Source organism: Thunnus maccoyii, chromosome 21, assembly GCF_910596095.1.
Source record: "Thunnus maccoyii chromosome 21, fThuMac1.1, whole genome shotgun sequence".
Classification (NCBI taxonomy): Eukaryota; Metazoa; Chordata; class Actinopteri; order Scombriformes; family Scombridae; genus Thunnus; species Thunnus maccoyii.
In genome coordinates this window covers 24,601,351-24,629,039 of record NC_056553.1, presented here as the reverse complement: position 1 = coordinate 24,629,039, position 27,689 = coordinate 24,601,351, and the positions used below count along the sequence as shown (strand labels likewise).

The following is a 27,689-nucleotide window of genomic DNA, read 5'->3' as shown; positions in this document are numbered from 1 at the left end:
CCTGTGGTCTGTACAGAGCGTACGGGGTCTGTCTTTCAAGCCGGGGTGGAGGTGGAGAGGGGAGATCGTTGATTTGCCAAGCAGCATCAGCAGCAGTGTGAGGGTTCGGTGCGCTCAGAGAGGAGCGGGGAGGATGCAGACACAGAGAGAAACACGGTGATGCGATGACACATGGCTGCATGTACCGCCTGCATGCTCTGACTGCGGCTTCCACTTTCTATTCACCGGGAAACGGGAGAGGCTGGAAACTGGGACGCTGAGAGTCGCTGCTGGGAGGCTGGAGGCTGCCGCAACTACCGGCCGGGATCATCTACATCCAAACAAGCTCTGAAGAGACTGGTGACCAGAGAGACTGCTGATCGGATAGTCTGCTGATCATATTGCCTGTTGGTAAGCCCGATTCTGCTCCACCTGTCAGTACCTGCAGTGTTTTAGTCATTTTAGCTCATATAATGATCAATTTTACAGCAATCACAGACCAGCAACAATTGTTCTCCCTCTCCATTGAGGCATTTTCATTCTGAGCTGCATCTTCATTGTTCTTACTTTACCTTCTCATGTTGTACTGGCCAACAAAAACAAAGGATGTGCTGAAAATTCAGCAATTTCTGATGATATTTAACATTTTTCATTTTTTGTTTTTTTTTTAAATTTTCATAAATTGCCCATCGTCCGGGCCTATATGGAAAGCTTAGCCCATTCAAGGTGACATTCATTAGCTAAACTTTCTTCAGGTGTTAAACTTCGTCTCTTAACGCCTATGTTGTTTTAAATGTGTTAGTCATTTATTTAAAAGTTTTAGCTGATCAAACTTTTTCTCTCCTGCTTCCCAATTAGGCAATTAAACAACCCAGTTTTCTTCCAAAAATGTGAGCCACAACCCAAATCATTCAGTGGTGAAATAGATTAATAAGACCAACCTGGACTTACATACAAACATACATTCATGAGGTTACTGGGCTTTTTGCCTTATGTACACATGGATATCATTGGAAACAACAAAGACTGGATGAGAATTATGCCCTTCTAAATGTAAAACGTAACAGACCTGTGATCATTACAATAAAGCTGTACGGGCTATATTGTCTTCAAAATGAAACTATAGGGTATTTTTTCACTTTTGCATATTGCTGCTACATCAGTCTACAGTCTACAGGAGCAGTAATTCTACAGCCAGGCTTTGATCTGTTCTTCACTTGTATGAAAATTTCTTTCCGTCTTTCTTTAGGAGTAGAAATCACCTGCATATACTCTACTACACACTTTAACTGATTATTAAACTGATTATTAAAATATTTTTGTAACCACCGTTCCGTTTACATATTATAGTTCACATTCTTTGGTAATTTACTATGTTGTCATTTCATTTTCTACATGTCTGAAACGCGCTTGCTTATTCTCACTGTAATGGCCCTACAGTGTGCCTGAGGGTTTTTGTCCCTGCCGAGCCGCCGTAGCGATGGGAGACAACATGTCCAAGCGGCTGAAGCTGATCTCAGTAACAGAGGCAGAGATGGAGGAGCGCTCTTTTCCAAACCCATACCCCGACTGGGACCAAGGACTGCTCACTTCCAACTCCGGAGCAGAAGTAGATCACAATGAGCCATTTGATGAAGAAGGAAAGGTGAGAGACTGTGTTTTTATAACATGCAGGCTGCAGATCTGCTGACTTTGAAACCAGAGCTAGTTTGGCTCAGATGCGCACTTCTGGCCTAACTTAGCTGTCATTGCGAATACTTGTCACTATCTGTAGTATCTGCAAGGACTGATTTGGGGATGTTTGTGACATTTTAAGGGAATGTGGGGTAAACCGAGCCTCACTGAATGTAGCAAACATCCATGCTAAATACAAACATTCAGGACATTAGCTCGAAAATTCACGAATCTCGCCTTATTAAAAACACCTTGCTAATTTGGCGAACGTTAAGTTACTGCAGGGCTCGACATTAACTCTTTAAGGCGCTTGTCCTTCGGACTAGTAACTTTACCTTTACTTGTCCAGGCACAAAAGTCACTTGGCCGGGTAAAAATGATTTGCACCATTTTATTTGCGAATGCAGAATTCAGACGAACAAACAGTTGAAAGCATCCAGGCTGTGTCAACATATGCGCACTTAATTATTCATTTGCACATAACATAACATTGCACATAACATATGCGCATTTAATTTATTATAATTATAATTTATTAAAGCCATTACTTCCCTGTTAATGATCTTTTCATTTGATCCTGAATTGCGAAGCACTGTCAGTTTTCAGTTTTCAGTTAGAGCTCTATAGATCAGTCGTTTACAGTGTTTCCCCGAGCGGCAACTTCCGGGCCTGAAAGATGAAGCCAATGCGGAAGTGCCAGAAACTGCAGTTGGCTCCAAAGCGAGTCAGTCCCCATAGACCCCCATGTTAAAATGACCAACTTTACAGCAGAAATAAACATGTTCACAGCCTGGTACAAAAAACGGTTTTGGTCTCTATAGCCAATTTCCCCTTTCATGACAACTTTATATTTTATTAAGTTGTAAAGTTACGCATAATTAAGGAAGTGGCTGCTTTGAGTGACAGGTCGCTAGCCGCTAGGTAGCTTCTTTCAGCAACCAGGCTCCATTCGGCCGCCTCAGCTCCACCTCTTTGTGTGGTAGTGTCAAGCCCCCAGGGACAGCCCGGGCTTTGAAGCCAATTTGACACAATGGCCAAACTGTGTAATAACAACTTCCGGGTCCGTCACGTGATGCTAGTGGGCCCAAAAAGACTTTTTCCCATAGACTTACATTGTGAAAGAGACATCTGTAAATCAGCAGGTAAATGTTTTTGAGTGTCACAACCCCAAACAGGAAGTTAGCTGTCTTGGCTGGCGGAAGTCAATATTTGAACAATTTAAATAGTTAATATTTAATTTAATGTTGATATTTTTAATATTAAATTGTTAATAATATTAACAATATTTATTTACAACACATAAAAATATCAGTCTCTATCTTCTCACACTGTCTATATGGTCCTAAATATAGATCAATGTTTGTAATATAACAAAATAACAAAACTGACTTATGGGAAATTATTTTGCTGCTCAAACTTAAAACCAAATCATGACAGTTTGACTTATAGATGAATCAGTCAGATGAATGATGAATCACTTTGTGTTTCATAATAACTGAAACTATCTGTCAGTTTTAGGTAATTGTTAATATATTTGTTGTGTAGTGTTAGAGCCTGTAATGAAATATCTGTAAGTCGTTCTTTAGCAGGTTTTAATCTTGTGCTTTGACTTTTGTTTGTTGGGACGTCTTTTAGTTTACATTTAGATAACAGATTCTGCTTTTAAAAATATTTACAGAACAGTAATTCATCTACATCCAGGTGTAAGTCACACCTTATCAGTTTTTTCTGCCTCCTGCTTTAAATGTGTTCATGTCTCTCCTTGTCTTCATGTCTCCTGGGCTGCTTCTATGTGTTTCTCTTTCCTCCTTAAACTTTTCTTTAAATCTTGAATCAGTGTTTTAACTTTCTCCTTGTTTTTCTTTTAACATCATTACATCCTGCAATTCTTCCTCATTTCTTTGTCCTCTCTTTAACTTGTATGGTGTTCATTACAGTAATTGTGGAAAAGGACACACAGTGTCTGTCTCATGAAAATGGCTCCAGTCTGCCTGCTGCATTTGTTTTCAACACCCGCTGTGTTACAGTAACAGCCGTCTCCGTGTCTCATACAAGAATACACAGTGTATATGTATGTATGTATGTTTATATGTATATATATACATGCATACACACACATCTTGGATTGGCTGATATATCGATATCGGAATTTTTTTTACCAGCCTAATATCGGCATCGACCCCAAAAGTCCAATATCAGTCAGGCTCTATTCTTGTGAAACAAATCCTGTCTGTCACTTTGCCTCTGCTTTGTTCTTCTTCCTCCACCATCGATCCCTTCATCCATGGATGGCTGTAGTACTGACTCCTCCCTGTAGGACTGGACTGGAATATAATACGCGTAACCAGGTTTCTAATCAGCTTTTTACAAGTAAGCATTTGCACAATAACAGACAGCAAACAGAGAAAACACGACGCTGAGCGGCTGGATGAAAGGAGAGATCATTACACAGAGCGAAGCGTCCTCGTATCTAAAATAACAGAAACTAAAATAAACTAAAATAAAGTGGCCTGTAGATGTCTAAATAAGTCAGTTTCCACCACTGAACATTTGACTGTTAAATTCAGACACATTCACACTGTGAGGAAGACTCCGCTGATGACAAAGATTGTTAGTTGCAGGCCTCTGTTAGTTTACCCAACCTTATATCCCATCATGCATTGAGTAACATGGTGAATGCAGTCTGGTAACAGTTTGTGAAAAACAGTCTGCACATGACTGGCTTTCAGCAGCAGCAGCAGCAGCACAGATTGGCCAGAGCTGAGAAACCTATTCTCTAAGCGCTTCCTGTTAATTTATCAGGCCAGTGGATAGGAGTAAATGGGCCTTGAGTCTAACAAATAGCTCCAGCGGTCCTTGTGCACTCATAGACTCCTATGGGAGATCTGGGAGTGCACAAGTGTTTGTTTGAAGAGGTGGCTGGTGAGAGACACTCACTGCTTTGATTCAGGAGGCTCCCCGGCTCTTCTGTGCATATAGTTCACACTGTAGACCGAATGTGAATGGAGCCTGTAGAGAATTAATTAATTCCATATCCACGATCAAACCCAGCTTTGAAGCAGAGTCTGACCCATGCTGTTAAATCTGTAAAGGGTAAATGGAGCCTTGAGCCTTGTGGAAAATAACCTCATTAACATGGTGTGTTTCCTGAAATGAATCCTAATGATGAAGAGTATGGGTCATAACCTGCTGGCTGCTATCTGAGCGATTATTAGGCTTACCACTGCTGACGATACGTGACAGGACACACTATCAGGCATGTTATGATGTCTGGAAATAGCAAGACAGATGTGGACTTGAAGCTCATTGGTCTACTCAACCAATTTAGATGGAAGCATTTTTTTTCTGCTCATAGGATCAGGTGATCAGTAGCAGCATGGTGCCAGTTGTGGAGGGCAGGTGATGTTAGCATTAGCCTGGTTTGAATGCAGTGTCCAGTTCCATGAATACATCCACGGCTGAGTGATGTGACATTTCTTCTGGATGACTTCTCCTTGATCTGATGATGAGTCTTGGACTGTATCTCATTTGTACATCGCTGTCGACAAAACTGTCTGCCAAATGAATGAATGTGATGTTTGCTTAAAATGTGTTGTTGGTAACAGGGCCAATATTAAAATTATGTATTTCAGAGACTGTTGATGATTCATTTGTAAATTACAAGGGCACTCATTTTTAGCTATGATTAACTGTTTCCTTTGAAGACGTGACTATTATTGAGCAACTGTACATGGATAAAGTTAATAATATTTGATTGCTCTATGTTCAAATGTTGTTGTTTTTTTAAATTCTGTATTTCTTAATTGAATATCTTTGGGTTTTGGACTGTAATGGTTATTTTTCACTATTTCTTGATATGTAGTATACAAGAGAATGAATTGATTAGATGAAAAGATAAACAATAGGTAAACTGATAGTGAAAATAATCATTGGTTGTAGTCCTAGTTAATATGTAACTGTGCATATTTGCAAGACCTTGTGTTGGTGTAAAGTAATAATGTGTCAGTGAAGCATGGAGAGGATAAGCAGGAACAAGAGGTTCAGAAAGAATTAAAGAATTGACAACAACCACTTTCAGTATACATCTGAGTGAAAATACAAGCACTTATAACACAGTTTTCATTTTTATCACTGTTTCTCTTCTGATGCTTCTGTGGTTTACAGGGTGGGTTTGGATGTTTTTCAGGACTTTTTTAATACATGGTAATGCTAACATGAACAGCGAGGGCTGCAACTAGTGATTATGTTCATTATAGGTTACAGCTGATTTTTTTTTTTCTCAAGTCATCATCTGGTCATTCAGAATATCAGAAAATAGGTAAAAATGCTCATCACAAATGTCCAGAGACAGAGTTGACATTTAAAATGTGTGTTTAGTCTGAACAGTGATGAAGATTCAGTTTACTGTTATGACTAAACAAGACGAAGAAAACAGCAGATAATAACATTTGAGAAGCATCTGTGAGGTTTTTTTTTCTTTTTCTTTCTTTCTTTCAGTTAACAGTTAATAGTTGTTTCAGCAACTACATTTTTGCTGATACATTTTCCGTTGATGGATTAATTGTTTCAGCTCTAATGTCAGTATCATATTAAGACAAACTTAAAAATTCTAATCCACCCCTTCATGAAGCGTTTAACAGAATCCGAGGTTTGATTTTTCCCTTTAATGAATATTGATAGTGAATGCTTTGGCTGAGGTTATTAATGTGCTCTCTGTCCTCCTCAGGTCAGCACGGCCTTTCAGAAGAAGGTCCAGAATAAGATCAAAGATCTCCTCCAGCAGATGGAGGAGGGCCTGAAGACCGCCGACCCCCATGACTTCTCCACGTACACCGGCTGGACAGGTCTGTCTATAAAACTGCAAAGACGTGACAGTTCCATGTTCCATCAGCCTATCACTGATCTACAGATAATGTAATGTACATGTACCCTCTCCACTACAGGCATTGCCTTGCTGTACCTGCAGCTGCACCGTGTGTCCCATGAAGCCTCCCACCTGCAGAGGGCACTGGACTACGTGAAGAGGACCATGAGGATCCTGAACGGCCGCAAAGTGACATTCCTGTGTGGTGACGCGGGGCCGCTGGCAGTGGGTGCAGTGGTCCATCACAAACTGAACAACACCGCTGACAGCAAAGACTGTCTCTCAAGGTGAGTGGCTGGGACTGTAGAGCTGCTGGGCAGATGTCAGTATCATTATTTGTTTTTGACATGTGCAGAAATATGTCCAAAAACATCCAGAACTACATATAACATTGGAACCTTTTTGTTTCTCAGGCTCCTCCAGCTGCAGCGCTCTGTGCTGAGTCCAGACTCTGACATGCCAGATGAGCTGCTGTATGGACGGGCCGGCTATCTGTACGCTCTGCTCTACGTTAACAAAGAGTTGGGAGCTGACACGGTGGACGAGGGCACCATTACACAGGTGAGACACACACATGCATGCACTGTGTTTTCACACCTAGAGGATTTTTTTTTTTTGGTGCTTTATTTTGAGTTTGCTTTGCTACAGCCACAATGTAATGCACTCCAGTACACCACCACCACCCACTACAACCTCAATAATAGACATGATGTAGGATTATCACCAGCGTGTCAGTCTGGATCTGGAAGTCTATTCCACAGGATCTTGGCTCGGTCATTCTCAACCACCTTAGGAGGTGTCTTCCATTGTGACCTCGGGACTTCCAGCCTATACTGTAGTATAGTGCAGATGTTCCTGTACACTATGCCAGCCACTTGGTTATGGCGTTCCATGTACGCTGTTCCTGCTCGCATCTTACACCCTGCTATTATGTGCTGAACTGTCTCAGGAGCATCTTTGCACAGGCTGCACCTGGGGTCCTGTCTGGTGTGGTAAATCCCCGCCTCTATTGATCTTGTACTAAACGCCTGTTCTCCTGCCGCCATGATTAATGCTTCTGTGCTGTCTTTCAATCCAGCCTTTTTCCAGCCACCGGTAGGACTTCTCGATATCCATCTTTGCCACTGCTTCCTCTCTATGTAATAGAGAAGGTACAAGTTTGCTTACAAATCATCTTCAGATGACAGACAACACTTTTCTCAGTGAGGCTGCTGTAATGACCATCTGTTAGACACTGAGCAGGGACAACAGTGGAGCGGTGCCAGGGCACAGAGGACACACATACATTGAATAATAATCCCTGCACATTCTATTTGACTATTATTTAAGCATGCTAACACACACTGCAGAACCTGCAGGACCAGCTGTCCCCTCTGGTGAAGTGCCAAGCCAAACCACATAAACTACTCTCAACACACACAGGAACAGAAGGGCTGAGAGAGTAGGCAGCAGTAGTGGGCTTACAGTCGCTACTGTTGTGTTTGATGGGAGTATTATTATGACTAAGGAAGGAGTAAAATTTCCTGCAGCTCTGCATTACTGTTTACCAGTCTTTGTGTCCATATACCCGTCAGCAGCACAGCAGCACTCTGCAGGCTTTACCGAGCAGCTTCTGTGCTCCAGGCGTTTAGAGATGTCTTTTTTATTTTGATTTTCTTGGGATCTTACCTTGCTTTTGTTCTCTCTGAAGTGTTTGTGAGACTTTCTCCTTTTCAAGATTTTCCCTCAGGGTTTTTTTTCAGTCTATTTTGGTGTGTCTGTTTAGCCTTCTGTACACTGTTTTCTGCTTGGGCTGGTTATGAGCACTAGCTTTTCTTTTCTTACCGTCTTCAGCACTGAGCTTACACTGCAAACTGTCAAAGTTTCAGCTGAGGGTTATATTTTCGAGGAGTTTGTTTCTCCACTAGCAGGTTGATTATTGTCTGAGTTGCAGCCAGATACAGTATCTTCAGTTTGTGACAGCTCCAAATTGGGGAAAAATAAAAATATTGTGTGTGTGTGTGTGTGTGTCTGCCAGCAAATGCCAACTCTACTGTCAGCAGACAGCGGACTGTAATGTCAGTAAGCCTTATTCCATTCTTGTTCAGCTCTGGCTTCGCTTGACTGAGAAAGAAAAATCAAATCTTCCACAGTCCAACACTAAGGTGAAATGAGCAAGATAGGTTAGCAGTCCATGATTATTTAATTTATTATCAGAGCCTCAGTAATAGCAGGCTAAAAATAATAGTGCAAGATGAAAGGTCATGGAGCCAATGATGTTGGATATCCATGTTTCTGACTTTAGCTTAATATGTTTCTGCTCCAAATGCTTTTTTTTTTCATAAACCGCCATCCCTTCTGTAGCCTTGGTTGCTAAGGTTGTTGCTAAGGTTTTTCCATGTGTTGTCTGTATTGTCCACTCTTATATTTTGGATCAGATTTCAGCTCAAACATGTATGGATGTATTTGAGACATGAGTAAAGAATGAGAAGAAGTAGTGAAATCCTCCTACTATAGTTGGTTTCTTGGTTTGTTGACGTAGCCTCTTGAGCTGACAGGAAGTGGGCTGAGACGCAGCTTCCGGAAGCTAACCAATCAGAACAGAGTGGAGAGAGTAGAGCACCAGATTAAAGATACAGAATTATGAACGTGCAGAATACGTCACCTTTTAAAGCTGAAAAATACGAGTAGAAATACATAAGAGGAGAGACGTGTGATGTATGCTGTCAGAAAATGTATTGTGGGTTTGGTGTAGTCACAAGGTGTCAACATCCAAATAGAATGAGTCTGTGGGGTTAGTCCTTTCTCTGCTGCCATATTTGTTGTTAGCTCGCCAGTGAGCATTTCTCTGGCATCTTTTGTTTTTCACCCAATAACTTCTGGCCTCTAAAGCTATATGAGGTCACATACCAGCAGCTGCTTTCCAGCCTCCAGCTACTGCTTCTCTCAGCGTGTACCAAACATTCAACTAAGTACGTCTCTGTTGTTAATGTCCTCAGTTTTAGATTTCGTCTTGACACTGCATCCTGCTCTGCATGCAAATGAATAAGTGTTAGTATAAGTGTTAGTTAGATTTGGATCTGATAGGCCAGTCATATGTAGAGCTTCAGCCTGTTCAATCCTTGATCCTCTTGGTGCTGAATCCCGCTGGCTCCAGTTTGTTTGCAGTGATTAATTTATTCTGTAAACTGATTAATTCCCCCTAAATTACATTTTCTGCCTTTAAGACAGACAGTTGATTGCTTATTGAGGCGTCAGTGTGTGTGTCAGAGAGAGAGAGGAAGGGAAATGTGGATGTTTGTTGGGTGGTGCCTGTCTTGATAAGACATAGGAGGAGATATCAACTGACAAAAAAAAAGAGCATTTGAGGCAAGGAAGGAGGTATATTATAGATGATATAGATGCATAGAGCCTTTGCAGACATGGTTTACAGGGTTTCAGATATTGGTGTTTTTTATGTGAATGTTTCTTATGGTTTCATTCAGACATGACAGGACATTTATGCTGATGTGATATTTGTCACCTGGTGAGAGAGTGTGGGCAGAGAGGAAGAGAGAGTAGTGTCTCAGATTCCATCACTGGTGGATTTGACAATTTGCTATTGAAGCCTTAATTAATGAGCATCATGTGCATGAGGGACGTTCGCCTCTGCTTTTCACAGTGAATGAACCTGACGGCATGTTTTTACACAAGCACAATGCACCACGTACTGTAAGAAGACGTTTGGCTGGATATTCTATTTATTTGTGCAGTTGGCATGAATGAAAACTGTAAATATAGGGCAAGAGCTGGTCTGATTATTACTGTGTGTATTTTTTTTTAACGTTAATGCACATTTAATCTCTTTCTGTGCATGTTTACCTTGTGCTGCTGCTGCCTTTATATTAATCTGACTGTGATCATTTCAGAATTGTCCCATGTTGAAAGTAATATGCTTGTGACTTTCACAGAAAAGTGACTCAGTTGCTTATTCAGACATGAGACCAACATGTTAAATTGAAATCAGATCAATGTAACAAGGTGAATATTTGAAAGGGGTTTAGGAGTGAAGGGACACGTACATGAACACGCTGACTGTAGATTTGCTCCATCATGAGGGAGCCATTGCTGCTGCTGCTGCTGCAGAACTGTTTTCCTTTCCTTTTTCAGTCACTCTAGCTTGCATGGGGACAGCATAAACTGCTGACTCAGAACTTCCCTCCCTCCCTCAGGATGCCCTTTTGCACGCATGCACGCACACACTCACACACATACACAAGTTTGCACTGCTATCCTTGTTAGGACATTGCACTGATTCCATTCATTTTGTACAGCCTAACCCTAACCCTAACCAGTTCATACCTAACCCTAACCCTAACCAGTTCATACCTAACCCTAACCATAACCAGTTCATACCTAACCCTAACCTTAACCAGTTCATACCTAACCATAACCAGTTCATACCTAACCCTAATCATAACCAGTTCATACCTAACCCTAACCATAACCAGTTCATACCTAACCATAACCAGTTCATACCTAACCCTAATCATAACCAGTTCATACCTAACCCTAACCATAACCAGTTCATACCTAACCCTAACCGTAACCAGTTCATACTTAATCCTAACCATAACCAGTTCATACCTAACCCTAACCATAACCAGTTCATACCTAACCCTAACCATAACCAGTTCATACCTAATCCTAACCATAACCAGTTCATACCTAACCCTAACCTTAACCAGTTCATACCTAACCCTAACCATAACCAGTTCATACCTAACCTTAACCATAACCTGTTCATACCTAATGCTAACCTTAACCAGTTCATACCTAACCCTAACCATAACCAGTTCATACCTAACCTTAACCATAACCTGTTCATACCTAATGCTAACCTTAACCAGTTCATACCTAACCATAACCTTAACCAGTTCATACCTAATGCTAACCTTAACCAGTTCATACCTAACCCTAACCTTAACCAGTTCATACCTAATGCTAACCTTAACCAGTTCATACCTAACCCTAACCTTAACCAGTTCATACCTAATGCTAACCTTAACCAGTTCATACCTAACCCTAACCTTAACCAGTTCATACCTAATGCTAACCTTAACCAGTTCATACCTAACCCTAACCTTAACCAGTTCATACCTAATGCTAACCTTAACCAGTTCATACCTAACCCTAACCTTAACCAGTTCATACCTAACCCTAACCTTAACCAGTTCATACCTAATGCTAACCTTAACCAGTTCATACCTAACCCTAACCTTAACCAGTTCATACCTAATGCTAACCTTAACCAGTTCATACCTAACCCTAACCTTAACCAGTTCATACCTAATGCTAACCTTAACCAGTTCATACCTAACCCTAACCTTAACCAGTTCATACCTAATGCTAACCTTAACCAGTTCATACCTAACCCTAACCCTAACCTAACCTCAATTCACACCTAACTCCTAACCTTAACCAGGACCACAGAAATGACATTTTGCCGCATTAGGACCAAGCTTTGTCAGTCCTAGTGTTTATACCAGAAATGGTCCCAATAAGGATAGAAAAATGCATGCGCACATACACACACACACACACACACACATATATATATATATATATATATATATATGTCTCTATATTTCTCAATATAACCCAACACAGTTCAACAGAACCACAAACTCCAGCCTCTGAAATGAAATAATGTATTGATTTATTGCAGGGCTGTTATATTATACTGCATTCGTTTTATCTAATGAACTGGCAAGTGAGTGTATTATGCCCATAAATGGTAAATGGACTGCACTTTTATATGGCGCCTTTCTAGTCTTCTGACCACTCAAAGCACTTTACACTGCATGTCAACATTCACCCTTTCATACACACATTCATAATCTGATGGCAGAGGCTGCTATGCAAGGTGCCAACCTGCTCATCAGGATCTAATCTAATGCTCATTCATACACACACACTCACACACCACTGGCACAGCCATCGGGAGCAATTTGGGGTTCAGTATCTTGCCCAAGGACATGCGGACTGAAGGAGCCGGTGATCGAACCAATGATTTTTCCGATTAGTAGACAACCCACTCTACCTCCTGAGCCACAGCTGCCCCGAGAGAAAAGGGTTTGATATCTGGCTTCCCTGCTATTGAGATCAGCTGCTGACCTTCTCAGCTAATACGCTCCTCTCAGGGCTTTCTTGACCTTCTGTTACTTTTCCACATTGACTCTTTCATTATGGAAGGCAGTGATGCATGTGTGTGGGGCTCAGTTAGCCCTAAACACATTTTAAAAGTCAATGGAATCTACCTTGGCCAGAGTTAGCCTTTTTAGGTTAAAGCATTTTTTTTTACTGCGCATATATTTCCTTGCACACATCATTGTTCTGACTTTTCTCGCTTCTTTACATTTGAATGCCCAGCATGACCTCTGAGCACAGCTCTACAAGCTAAATGCATCAACCACACGAAGGGCAAACTTAATGTAATTCTAGGTTTCCCACAATGCTCTCTGCTAACAACTAATTTCAGCTGAATAGCTTACACACCAAGCAAGTAGTGCAATAACCACAGAAGACATCTTGGTTCTATGTAGAGATTATTTATATACCTCCTTTCTAGATCAGATATTAATGCTTCACGATAAAAGATGAACAGATGGCTGTGGGCTGCTTTATTGAAGGTGTCCAAAGAGTTCCGTAGTGTAGCCAGGACTTCAAAGTCACCGTCGGCATTACTGCTAAGCTTGGAACAAGGACCTGCCAACAAACCCTGATGAGGGCATGTAGAGCCCTAAAAGAGCCACAAAGAAGTCCAACTTGATAAATCTACAATGTTAGAATAGGATGATCATTCAAAACTGACAACAAATGAAAACACGGGTGAAAATTGGTAAATATACAAGCAGAAGTGAAAGCATGTACCAGGATGGTATTGAAAGCTGAGCTCAGATCAAGAGAAACTAAAGAACTTGTACTTACCAGAGTCTGATCTTAAAGTAGATTATGTAGAACTATGTGAAGGGTTGTTTCTGCACTGTGCAAAGAGCATGACATCCTCTCTCAAACAACACTGTTGCTGCACATGAACATTGTTAACTGCTGTGTCACAATTTCATCTAATATGTTTTTTTTTTCCAGAACAATAAATAAATACAATCTTCTTTAATGCGTTCTAAATGAACCCCATTATCCTCATCCAAAATAACCCCACAATCACCACCTTCTATCTGTGGGTTGATACTTTTTTACTGAAGTGCTTTGAGAAATGTGTAATGTAGCACAAAGTCAAGAGGTTGTGTAATGTAGCACAGCGAGCTAGTGAAGCTCTGTAAATGGAACCATGTTTCAACACATGTGCAGTGGTGGGTTACTGTCTTATTGCTATTTTTTACTCTTTGGAGCCGTTTCTAAACAAAGTAAAGTAACGCTGTCTTCATGGATGAAGGAACATGTCACCCAGTGTAGCGCTGTGGCTCATTGGCATGTTTAAATAGTTTTTGAACAACAGCAGAGGTCTGTGGCACAGAGGAATAAGATATATCAGGTTTTGGATACACACACAATACTTGTTAGTAGATCTGTTCATTGTTGGTTTGGCTCCAAACTTGAGATTCATTGAAAATAAGAAAAATATAGTGAATCACCAGCCTTATCCTTTAATGTGAAAATCAATGATACTTTATTTTGTACTGTGGTCTCATAGTCATTACAATATATATACTCTAGTGTGAGTGGGTATCTTAAGAACAATAAACCTTTTATCAGTAGCTATAAAACCATTCGTCTCTCAAAGTAGCATCTTCTTTGAAAGAAACAATGAGAGGAACAATCACTGCATCACACTGCATTTGGCTCATTGATGTGTTTTACACTGTACATTCAGAAGTACTTCTACATATATAAATGTATTTCTGTTATTTTTCAAAGAGCTGTGCCATTTAGGGATCTGCCATCTCACATCTGTCATACATCAAACTCAAGGTTGAAGGAATTTTCTTAACAATGAATGTGTTGATATGTGAGATAGGTGAAGGCTTCTACTGGTACAGTAGTCTGGGTAGAAAGAAGCATTGACAGTAATAATACAGTACGCATACTATTGTTGATGTGATATCCACAGAGTGTGCTTGTCATGTTGAGTCTCAATCACTGAAGCTACTGGAACACAAGCGCTGCTAGGTGAGACGCAGCATGTCAGATCATTTTCTGCTTCAGCAACATTTACTCAGCATGAATCTGTTCTAAATAGGAAGGTGACAGTTAAATAGAAGCTCGGACATGTTTGCACAGACCACTTTTGCCAGAAAAAATGACAAACATTACAGCAGCTGTAACTGATTAACATTTATTCCATAAATCAAACTTTGTCTGGTTTACATGCATAAGCTGCTGTCTACTCAGTCAAAGATTGTTTGTAAAAGAAGATGCATTACACACAGTCTGATAGGTTAGTGGTTAATACATGTACCGTATATGTAACTGTAATGTTTCCAGTGTGATTCTGGCCGGGTACCTTGATGCATATCATGCCTCTCTCTCTCCACATGTTTCCTGTCCTCATCCACACTGTCACCTGTCCAATAAAGGCAAAAAGTTCCAAAAACAAATCTTCAGATTCAAAGAATTTAAGCTTAACAAGTGAATAGTTCTGTATAGTCCAACAGTGCAGTGGGAGTCTGCCACATTGTGACTCTTCCAACGTTTGCTTCAGATTGTCTAACTGGAAAAATATGTTGTCAAATATCTGCCAAACTAACCAAAATTTCACAGTAAATGTGAGGGAATAAGAAATAGCCACAGACTTTAAGGCTTCATTTTCATATCAAATTGCAATTTAAATGTCTGGTGATTGGTTCAGCTCCAAACTGCTGGGCTCAGTCAGTCTCCAGTGGAAGTTATTCAGATTAAGCATGAGGAGTGAAACCTCAGCATACAGGATTAAGAGTGGCTTTTTTTTTTTTTCTAAAACTGCAGTAATTCAATTCCTAGAAATCAAAAGAGCTATAAGTCTTCCAATCTGTTCCTTCTGCAACTCTTCCTCTCTCTCATCATCAGGTGGTGACAGCTATCGTGGAATCGGGGAAGAATCTGTCAGTGGAACAGAAGAAGACAGATCGCTGCCCTCTGCTCTATGAATGGCACAAGAAGCAGTACATCGGCGCTGCACACGGCCTGGCTGGCATCTTTTACATGCTCATGCAGGTAAACGAGGGCAAGAGGGTGACACCAAAACACTCCACTCATGATTATACAGTGCTCACAAATGATTTCTGGCTGATTACAGTTTGTGATCATTCTCTGTGGGTTTGTCACAGACAGCCTCTCTTTGACATTACATTTGGACATGTCATGAGCTTAATTTTCATTGTTTTTACTTTCATCATCTTTCGGTTTCTTTTTATGTCAAATCATATGCTGAGAATCCAAATCAGACTGTATCAGAGCACAGAATGCACCTGACATGACCTCACAAATCCAAATATGCTTACTGTGATTGTGATGTCAAGACATAACAAGATGATAAAAATAGAGAATTCCCTGCAGTAAGGATGCAGTGAAGAACTGAGATAGTGTGCCAGTGTCTTAGAGACATAGATCATCTCACTTCTGCAGCTTAGAAAAATGTTTTCATGCTAGTCTGGTTAATGGGTATCTGATTGCTGATGGGAATAGTTTATAGAATAGTTAATGTGTTTTATGTGATGGAGCCATTATTTTAAGGGTGTTAAGATTCAGATGAATCGATGCCTGAAGGTTCAGCTGCAACAAGCAGCTTATATCAGGTCTGAAGTGAAGGGGAGTCGCTGCTGAATCGATGCAGGTTTCTTTGGACTGGAAACAGCAGTATGACAGACATGGCTCGGTTATATTTCAGGCTTATCTCAACATAAAAACACAACCAATCATGTGACAAGCGCTTGCAAAGCTGTATAGGAGAACAGTGAATGAAGCAGAGTTCAGACTTGTTCGCTGCTGTTGTTGCCTGCACTAACATGACTGATCCTTGTTTGTTGCCTTTAAAACCAGGATTCACATGCTTTCAATAAGAAGCAGGTGTGATCATGACTTAAATCTCTAATTTCACCTTAAACTACATGTTCTTATATTGCAGAAAACATGGCCTAACTACTACAGCAAATGGACCAAAATATTAGCGAGATATTAATATTTGATGGTTTGGTAGAATTAAGATCACATTTCCCATAAAGCTTGTTGCAATAAAGATGAGACTCTCAGCCAGATGTATTGATGTTCAGATGTTGGTCACATAGACCCTTAATTCCTAAACGTCTCCAGTGATTCAGCCTGATGATTCAGTGAGAGAACCATCCAGAACCCAATGCAGCAAGAAAGATTAACCAGTGGGTGAGTGGTGTGATGATGGTCTAATGTCTGGTGTTGTCTGCATACAGTGGAGGAGCTGCTAACTGTTGGTTGCTTTGTAAAACCAGTGAATCAGTTCTTTTGACTGATTTTTATCAAACTGCAGCCTGTAAATGATAATAAAGCCTGGCTGTAGTCTGGGGATATTTTTACAGCTATGAATTATGTTCTGGTGATCTGTTCCAAAAATATATAAAAAGATATACAGTATTAAATTGGGAAAATGTGAATTTACACTCATGCTTGACGTTGCCAGTAAGTGATGGCAGAGAGCATGCAAATCAAATGAAATAGAAGAAAAGATAAGTAATAAATTATGTGATTTTTCTCTTTGCCCCAGTGTTTTTATAGTTCCAGATGTGCCAGGCAGAGAGCTGTGCTGTAGTTTAGGTTGAGCAGTGATAGCTGAGCAGATACAGTAAACTTCCAACTACTGGATGTGAGTTGATGATTCTACAACGTGTTGAAGTCATTGAAATCAATCCACAGAGTGTACTGTGTTGTGTCTCTGATCCTGTTTACAGATGTTTTCATTAACACACTGAACTCCTGCTTGCTACAAATGAATAATTCATTCAGTCTGAGTCCTTTTACACCAGTTAAAGAATCTGCTTTGTTTGTGAAGTGTATCTGTGTCAGACTGAGCATTCACAACAGACTCAGACTATTGCTCAGCATTAGTATTTATCATTATATCATTCTATAATGTTGTTATGTTGTCAGTGTTTGAAGAGTCAAAGAAACCAAATAGTAATTGGTAAAAAGTGCATACTTGTATTTTGAATAAACAGATTTATGATATACACAAACAAACCTCTGCACTTCTCACTTCATTACAATCACACTTGACTGAATGGTAAAATAAATTAAATCTCTTTAATATTGTTAATTAACTGTCCAGACTTTGCTTTTGACTGACTGACAGTTTGTGCAGTTTGAGGAAACATTTTCTTCCTGGAAGTGAGCAGTGTGAGTTTAGCTCTCTAGTTGTGAGAATCCCTCAGAGGCATCACGTCTACAAAACAGGTAACTGCATTAATTATCTCCCTGCTCCATTTTATGTAGTTTATTCTTATTAGCTAATTGGCCACAGACAGGGACTGATAGTTGAGACTCAGAACAGCTGCTGACATGTTTTCTGCCTTTATCAGACAGAGTGAAGTAGAAAGCTGACAGAAAAGTAGGGGTCAGTTGGGGAACGAATGGCTCCTGGACTCGAACCAGGGACATTACGACACGTCTTATCTTAAACCTCTAGGCCACCGGGATGCCTCATAAAATCTGTGTTAATGAGCTCTGACTCTCTTACTATATGAATAATTCCTCTGCTAACACCCATTATCCAGCTCCGGCCCTGTCGCTGGTGCCAGAGACGATCCAGTATCTAGCCAGTGTTCTTATGTCCACCTAGACATGTGAGCAGAACATCTTACTCTTGGCTCACATGAGGTTCTTCTTCCTGCTCTGCTATCCATACAGCCAGGTCTATTTTTGCTGAGTAAAATTTACTCGCAAAGGTCTATAAATGCCTGTATTTCTTGACAATTTACATAAAAAAATGTATATTTAATGATGCATTTAATTTGTTACTGTCTCATATCTACGAATAGCAAAAAACGTTTTTCTTGATTATTTATTCTTATTTATGGCACATTGCCCACAGTAATAAAAAAAGGAGTCAAATACAACAACAAAGTATCTGTTATTACATCAATCATAAATGAGCTGCAAACATAATTCAGTTCGCTGATGAAACACAAAAAATGCCTCAACAGCAAGACACTAACAAAACTAAAGTAGTCAAACATTTGAGACAGGAACTCTCTTTCTCTCTCTCTCTCTCTCTCTCTTTCTCTCTCTCTCTCTGTCCAGCCAGGAGCGAAGGTCCATGCAGACACGCTGTCAGAGTTGGTTCGTCCCAGCATCGACTACGTCCGCCACAAGAGGTTTCGTTCGGGTAACTTCCCATCATCGCTGAGCAACGAGACCGACCGGCTGGTTCACTGGTGCCACGGAGCACCCGGTGTCATCCACATGCTCATCATGGCTCATAAGGTGAGACCGGTTCATGCTTTGTACTGTGCAGTTCACATTATGCAACACAGCGTGACAACATGACATCAGTGTCTGTCTGAACTGACCAGATCAAAGCTCTTATGCATCCACCCCGTCCATCTCAAACACATGAACAACACTGGCACCCTGTGGTGAGGCTCTGTACTGCATGGACAGTATATGGTGTTACATCTTGTTTGAAAATGCAGTATGCTGCCATTTCTAAGAGGACAGCTTAAACATGGTTCATCTGTTTTATTAAACACTTCACCCTGTCACTGATGATGTGACTGCAGGATGAGAGAGACATGAGCAGATTGGGACAAAGCTGGGATGTGAATACACAGTCCATGTCAGACTAAACACCAGCTATCTTTCATTTCATAGCCTGGCTAGCTATGTATACACACATACACACACATACTGCAGTAATGCATTGTCGGCTAATTTCTTCTTTTCTTGGCCCATTAGGGATCCTCTTGGCAGCTAATGTGCTGCTATTCTGGCATTCTCATTCCTCTCACTAATGCAGAGACTGTTTGGCACCACACAGAGAACAAAGCACAATGGGAGACACGATTGCTTATCACTGTCTCACTATTATCAGAACACACAACAAATCTTTCCATTTGCTGTGGCAGGAGGAGAATCTGAAATGCTGCATTTATTTGTCAGTGGAACATTTCAGGTCAGCTGTTGCAGCTGCAGTGTCTGTCTGCATACTGTGCTCCATTTAAAGCTGTTCTAATTCAGATTTTTTACCCTTTAAACAGTCATTTACTGTGAACAGGAGGTTACATGATAGGATCAGTTTCAGAAAACACATTCATCAAATCATTGTTTGTTTGAGCCTTGCTAATGGATATCTGTGACAAACTGTAGTTTGTATTTATGTCCTTCACACAGGTGAAGCTGGTTGCAGAGAAATCTGTCAAAGGCTGCAAGGAGCACCACATCGCTCTTGTTGCTATGCAACACAAACCTTGTTAGCTATATGATTCATTTGCTCACCTTAAATGTCCTATGAAATGGTGATGTACTGTTTCCCTTTGGAACAGGACAGTGAGCAGTCACTCTGATGTGTGCACCAGAGAGCTGTGGTTGGACTTTTTAGGTTAAGCTCACTAGTGCGGGATGACATCAGCTCTAATGACGCACTGTCTGGAAGTTTAAATGTCCTTTTCACAGGATCTTTAAAGGTTCTTTGAAACTGCGAGTTGTTGACACTGCCTCAAAAGTTTCCACAATTAACACTACAGCAGTGCACGTTTACTGCTATTGGCTTTTTTCAACTTGCCGTTGCAGCTTGTCATGAGACCATGACAACCATAGAAACTACACTGAAGGAAACAATACAGGAGCTAATTATACTGGTACTGAGTTCCTGGAATTCTACAACTCTTCACCAGCAGAGAACAGACAAATCAATGAAGAGAAACAGTCTCAGAGTATCATCAGCTTCAAAGTTAGATTGTCCAGTTTGGACCAGAAAACTGTTAATGATATCAGTTAGCTAAATTTGTTATTAATCATGCCACATTGCTGACTATGTCCTCTCTGAGTGGATACCAGCAGTCTGTAAGATATAGCAGAACTCATCAGTAGGATCAGCTATAGATGGGGATTTGGGGTACACTGTTGCTTCTAAAATGCAGATGCAGCAGTAACCACTCACTGTCTAGACGTAACAAATGGCATAATATTATTTAAAGATCCATGGAAAAGATAATGTTGATGATTGATGTGGTTGAAGAGGAAAAGGAGGATGTGGCAACATAAAGTCCTCCAAAGAAAGCACAGCAGACATATTCTTTTATTATTCATTAATCTGATTTTTTTTTTTTTTAATTTAACCATTTAGTCTACAAAATGTCAGAAATAGCAACACATAAGTCACCATTTTCCTGGAGAATGAGAATGCTCTGTATCTTTGCTTTTAATAATAATTATCAAAGTAGTTGGTGATGGAGGTTCATTTTCTGTCAATTTGCCAATCAGTTAATTGAGTAATCAATGCAGCACTAGTTGATGTCATTAAATGACTGTGGACTGAAGTTTCTCTGTTCTCCTCCACTACTGACGCAGTATACAGCATCATATGAACAGAGCTTCCTTCTATATGTAATACTTCAAAGGTTGAGCTTGTGGAGAGGAGGAGGAGGAACTTTGATACAAATTGTTCTCCCTACACTACAAAGCAGCTCCATGAACACGGGCATCTGCTTTTTAAGGCATAGCTTCCTGTTTGAAGGCAGCAGGGACGTCATGCTGCTGCGGGAGGCTGACTTTTCTAATCATATCTAATGAGACAAACTGTCGGATGTTCACGCTGTGTCTCAGTTTGTCTCATCAGCTTCATACATGGCTGACAGGTCATCTGTCAGTTATTTAACGAAACGTAGCATCTCTCTACTCTGGATTATCTGCTAATAAGGTCTGGCCATGTGGAAACATTTAGTCTTTTATGTCTGCTCCCCTAGGAAACATGCAACAACCCACACGGCCTGTAGGAAGATGGTTTTCTATATTGTACAGCTTTAATGATACAGGGGTTATAGTTCTTACTGGTTGTTTTGGATTACAGCAGATTTTTTCTGCTGATAATTAATGTTTGAATTCTACAGTTTAATGCCGAAAAATACAAGTAATGATTGTTTCCCTGGGACATTTTATCATGTAGAGTACAAAGACACAATATTTTGAGCAGACCGGTTAAGCGCATTACCAAAAGGGCTTTATTCTAGTGGTGGCACTGGTATGTATCCCAACTTTGAAATTTCTCTTGCCCATCTGTATGGTAATTTTGTGCTCACAGATGGGCCCACATTCAATTTTTCATATGTTTTCACAGTATTTAGATGTTTCAGAACAGTGTCTGTTTCTAGTGCCAATTCACTCAGCTAGCAATTTGGTGATTTTTATCAAGAGCAAAGTAAATATTTGGAATCATGGAATAACGCTGAAAACAAACCATTTTAATTAAACCCTCTCCAACTACCAGGTGCATTTAGATCAGTATAAAAAAATGAATGTTTAATGTGATTTCAGCAACAACATTGATCTCTAAACAACACTTCTCCTTTATACTGTATGGAAAACACATCCGAAGTGCAAGGGTGTTCAGTTTTCCTGACCAAGCACTTAAACACTGGTTGTTTTGAGCTACTCCTTTGTCTCAAGGTTGGACTATTCAATTGGCTTCATCTGTGTCTTCCCAGGTGTTTAAAGAAGAGAAGTACTTGAAGGAGGCTGCAGAATGTGGCGAGGTGATCTGGCAGCGGGGGCTGCTCAGAAAAGGCTACGGTATCTGCCACGGCACTGCTGGCAACGGCTACGCCTTCCTGTCCCTGTACAAGCTCACCCAGGAGAAGAAATACCTGTACCGCGCCTGCAAGGTAATGAGTCAGGATAAAAAACTAAACAACAAACCTGTTTCCTAAGATCTATCATCTTATCAACCAAACATATTATCGAAGGAGTAATGGCCAAAATAAGTCAGAGGCTGAAAAAGAGGAATAAAGAGCATTTCATGCACCCTGGATGTGTTTTCAATCAAGTAAATAAATATTATATTAATGTCTACATACATAACCTTGTTATTACCTTCCTCCAGTTTGCTGAGTGGTGTTTGGACTATGGGACCCACGGTTGTCGCATCCCAGACAGACCCTACTCTCTTTTTGAAGGTACCAAATATTATTCAACCTCTCATCAGATTGACGTAAAAAACTACTTTGACATTTTTCTTTCATTCACAGAACCACATCCTTCTAATCAATATAATGAAAGGGCTGTAATTTGTGTTGTGAAAAGGCCAATTATACAGCAGCCTGTGTAATTGTGTGTGTGAGTGTGGAGTTAGAGTGGCCTTTCACTGAGCTGTAATGAAAGAAGGACATGACTGGCAGCACAACGGAGCAGAAAAGCTTCTTTGAGTAGAAATGAACCACTGAGTGCACAGAAGCAGGAGGTCTAATCACAGCTTTTAATCTCTGACAGGGAACATAAGTAGATGTACAGAGACACAAAACACTATGTTGGTGTTCAAAATAATTGTCTTATTTCGATGAATACTGGGAAGAACTGCTCTCGTATGAACCCGCACACTCTTGCAAATAGGAAGACTAATGTGTATTAATGCAGCATAACGTTAGTTCAGGCAGAGCACGGAAGTCACTGTATTGTCCTCAGTACACATAGCATGTATATGTTGACAGGCAGCTAAACACCTTTCCCTCATCAGGACTCTATAAAACAGCCAACAGGTTTATTGACAGGAAGAAAGGGTGAAACTACAAAGAAATTAAAATACAGTCAAAAGATGTGTAGCTTTAATTGTGCTTTAAATATAATCTTTCGCAAATGAGCATAAATGACAATAAGATCAACCAAAAATGGCCTGGTTTACAACTAGCTTAAAAAAACATCAGTAAATATGGCCAGATAAATATCTCACTTACAAGGCTTACACATGTGACATCTTGACCAAAACACTTAAACTATACATGACAAATAAACACAAAATGACATTACACACCAATGATGCAACCAAAGGTATAAGATGTATGCAGATGACACTGATATATACAGATGAACTGAAACACTGAACGAAGCCACTTTCTGTGGCATGTACTCCCACGACTTGGTTAACGTTATTGGTTAAACTGTGCATGACAAATAAACACAAAATGACATTACACACCAACAATGCAACCAAAGGTACAAGATGTATGCAGATGACACTGATATATACAGATGAACTAAAACACTGATCGAAGCCACTTTCTGTGGCATGTACTCCCACGTATTGGTTAAACCTCAGACAGAAATGGAGAGTTCTTTCCTGTATTGCTTAAAGGAGCCATTCAGTGGCATTAGTGCTTGCAGATTACTTAAATTTACATCAGCATACACATAAGAGTCACTAGCTGTCACTATTTCAACTTGCAACATAACAATGACAGAGCAGTCATGCTTTCATCAGCTGATTGGTATCAGCTGCTTGGCTGACTAGTTCGTTCCAATCATATTCACACAGGTGTCCCTCATAACCAGGCTCTTCTCACTAGGGTTTGGTAGCACTTTATAGAATCAGAATCTAGTATTGACTTATTGAATTTGATCTGTTCAGGTTTGGCTTTCAACTTGGCAAGTAACTAATGTTACACATCACTAAAACTCAAAGATCTGTGAGGGCAGAAACTACAGTTCTGAGTGGCAGCCTGATTAACATTCACAACCTGAAAAAGAGATAGCTAGATCATTTATCTGGAGGAGATTCACAACGTTGTTGGTCTTCTTGGACTACAAAAACACGCAGTCCACTCGCAGTCACAGAGTTATGTTAATGATGTTTCTTTTCTCTCATTAACAATCTGTGATGTATAGACACCAGCTTGCAGAGAGCACATTAACCGGAAAATGGCCAAAAGTTTCATCGTCAATTAATATTAGTAGTAGTTTTAGTTGATTTAATCTGGCACCAATGATATTTGTCATTATAACTAGGGCTGTAACTAACAATTATTGATAATTTGCCAATTAGTTTTTCAATTTATTTAGTTTAGTTCAGTTAGTTTTGTCAAAAAAATGTCAGAAAATAGCGAAAAATGTCCGTCCCACCAGAGCCAAAGGTTATTACTTATTTAGACTGACAAACTGTCAGAAACCCAAAGATATTCAATTTGTCTGTGACAATTAAATGTAGTAAACTAAAAATGATCTAACACAGAGAAAAGCAGCAAATCCTCCCATTGTAGAAGCAGATTTTTTTTTTGTTACATTTTTGCATATAAAGGACTTAATCGACTCATTGATTATCAAAATAGTTAATAGATGGAACAGTTTTAGTTCTAATTTGAACCAGTTATAGTGACGGTCAAAATGAGAAGCCTGCTAATGTTTCTGAGATTCTGCTACCCTGCTGGTACCTTCATAGCACATCTCCCTCCACCACATCACTCTTTAGTACAGCTTTTGGTACAGTTGATGATGAGATCTAATGATGAGGTCAGTGAGCAGGAAACTATTAACTTCAAACTGGACTGATGGACAGTGAAATCTGCAGCTGTAAATAATAGATGTGTTTGTCCTCTCAGGTATGGCAGGGGCCATCCACTACCTGTCAGAGATGGCAACACCGGAAACTTCCTGTTTCCCTGCTTTCGAACTTTGACCAGCTTGTGTGACTGAAGATATAAAGGGGGAAGAGGGCCAGCTGTTTTGGGAGCTAAGTTGAGTATTTGCTTGAACGCTGGACATAGATGTATTGGTGATACAGCTTTCAAGCATGGACATGAGTAAGCACTGAGTGAATTTAACTGAAAATGAAGATCAGACTGGGACTGAGCAGAGTTAGTGCAATTGATTGTTTTGTTTGATGAAATTGGAAACCTGTACAAAAAGATAAAGGGAATATTATTTTTGGACAAAAGTACAGGCGGAAATGTTGATCCAGTGAAAGCAAGAGGTGGACTGAAGAGTGAAGAGGACGATGTTTATGGATTTTTCTCTTTTTGAGGATGAACACTTCCATCCGCTTACAAAGGAACACTGTCAAAATGTCTTTCAGCTCTGAGGTCCCCTGTCGTCCTCCTCCAGTGTGTTTGGGTAAAGACGTGTAGCCCTCCCCCCTCCTCACACATTACAATTTATTGCCAGCTGGCTTGGACACAAAAGAACACACCCTGAGCCCTCAGCCCTTAATATCACAGAACCTAGACCAAGAAAAAGGGTGTGTGTGTGTGTGTGTGTGTGTGCGTGAGTGTGGGTGGATGTGTGGATGTGTGTGTGAAGTGAACTAAACCTGTTTTGGTATTTCTATGCCTCTGCATGCTCACTGTAATTGGCTCTTGGTGCCTCATATCCTGTCAATGTAGTGATTTCCTCTTCCTGTATTTGTAGATGTGCTGTTTCAAATCTCCACGTTACTTGTCACATAATGGAGGGAGAAGGTTCATTAAGAAGAAAAAAAAACTAGCTTAATGCTCATTTGAAGATCAGCAGAGTGACCAATATAGCATCTGTAAAGCTAACTAAGATAAGAAGCCATTGCCAAGCCAAAAAAAACAATATGCTAATCACATTATAAAGCTAGCTTAAGGTCAGTTGCTTTGCACAGGAGAACGTTGATTGATTTGAAGTGTGTATTAATACTGTGATATACCAGTATACAAAAATGATACCTGTCATGCCTAATATGTTAGCGTCACCACTGGAACCTTTTTCAGTATTTTTAGTTTTTACTGAAGCACACTGTATTTTACAAACAGACATGATTAGAGCCACAACATAGTCACACTAAAATAAAATTGATATCAACTCCATCAGTTTACCACATCAATGTGTGTTTCCAGGTGTCGGGGAGTACGACTGCATATATGAAAAAAGTAGTATAAAGCCTTTTGTGTCTTCGGGGGGGAGATGTGTGAAATCTGAGAAATTGCCTCAAGTGATGTCTCTGGAGTCAGCACCAGTTGGGGCTGAAGACTACAAGTTTGAAAATGAAAGAAGTGACGTTAGCTAAACCTCTGTAGCTCCTCATCTCTGCTGGAGGCTAGTAGCTCCAAGCTACATTAGCTGCTACTAGCATAACACACCCAAATCTGTACAGTTGAGTGAGTTAAGTCAAGTTGCATTGTGGGTAATATTGGTGGGTTTTGACAACAAGAGAGAATGTGTGGAATAAAGAAGATGATATCTCTGGTTTTGCTCAAAAAATGTCCAACATTGTTATACAGTAGGAGTGCAAAGCTAAATCAATGGAGTACTCTTAAAAATTTGATCAGGCCTTCAGTACAATGAGGTTGTTTATTACTTAAATCAGACTTCACATGAGGCAGTTGACATGGTTTAGTCCAATCAGGCGAAGCTATAATACTGTATGATCCTGAGCATCTACAGAAGCCAGCTGTGTGGTACCAACAGAGAGCTGAGATGATACCTGGCTGGTGGTAAAAGTCTACATAATATCCAATAATCCCGACAGCACACGAATGCACATAAATGCCTAATTCTCTTGCAGAGATCTCGTCATGAATGTCATTGCATGAGGATCGTGTCACATGTAAAAACAGACCTGAAAGTTGTGTGTGTTCATCTGTCAGGTTCATTGGTCCTATTTAATGTGTTTGGTGGTGATTTGTATCCTGGTCCCTGCGGTGAGGAGTCTGGGCGTTAGTGGAGATATGTTCAGTGTTTGATCTTTGTCCCAGTCTGTGTATTTGATTGGCCCTCTGCCTAACTGGTGTCAAGATATGAATGTGCGTGTTTCTTTTTCCTCATTAAATTCCCGGGCTTAAGTGACAAGTAAGATGTCTTAATTATTCTTCTTACCTGCTTTTTGGCTAGCCAGTGCTAACAAAGGTCAAGTGACAGAATTCATGCAAGGTTTGATATTGTTGGAAATAAAGAAATCCTGTATCCTGTACCACTCGTTTATTGTTGTTTTTTTCCCCACTATTATTACTTAATATATTCTGCTCCCTCAAAATATAATCAAGTGTGATTATTTTGGATCATAAATGAGAATAATTGGGAAATAAAATTTGTAAAATATGAAAATATATTTGTTTCAATTCTGAGCGCAATAGGACATTTGAGCACAGATTTTTGTATGCACAAAAGTTATATTTTATAGAGAAATAATTATATTAAAGAATAATTGAATGAAAACAATTCAAAAGCAGGGAATTTGAGGAAAGGCAGATAAGTCAAACTATGTTCTCTGGAACCTCTGTACTCTTGGTTACTATTCTCCCAGTCT

At 40.1% G+C, this 27,689-nt stretch overlaps 1 protein-coding gene across 1 annotated transcript; it reads left to right on the top strand.

Moving 5' to 3' along the window:
• On the top strand, positions 1-26,440 carry lancl2 (LanC lantibiotic synthetase component C-like 2 (bacterial)). The gene is made up of 10 exons (XM_042399621.1): positions 1-390; positions 1,420-1,624; positions 6,380-6,497; positions 6,597-6,804; positions 6,931-7,078; positions 15,542-15,688; positions 18,743-18,925; positions 22,144-22,320; positions 22,539-22,611; positions 25,024-26,440. The coding sequence occupies exons 2-10, from the start codon at positions 1,460-1,462 to the stop codon at positions 25,098-25,100; spliced, it is 1,296 nt and encodes a 431-aa protein (XP_042255555.1). The 5' UTR covers positions 1-390; positions 1,420-1,459; the 3' UTR covers positions 25,101-26,440.
• Positions 26,441-27,689: the final 1,249 nt, after the last annotated feature.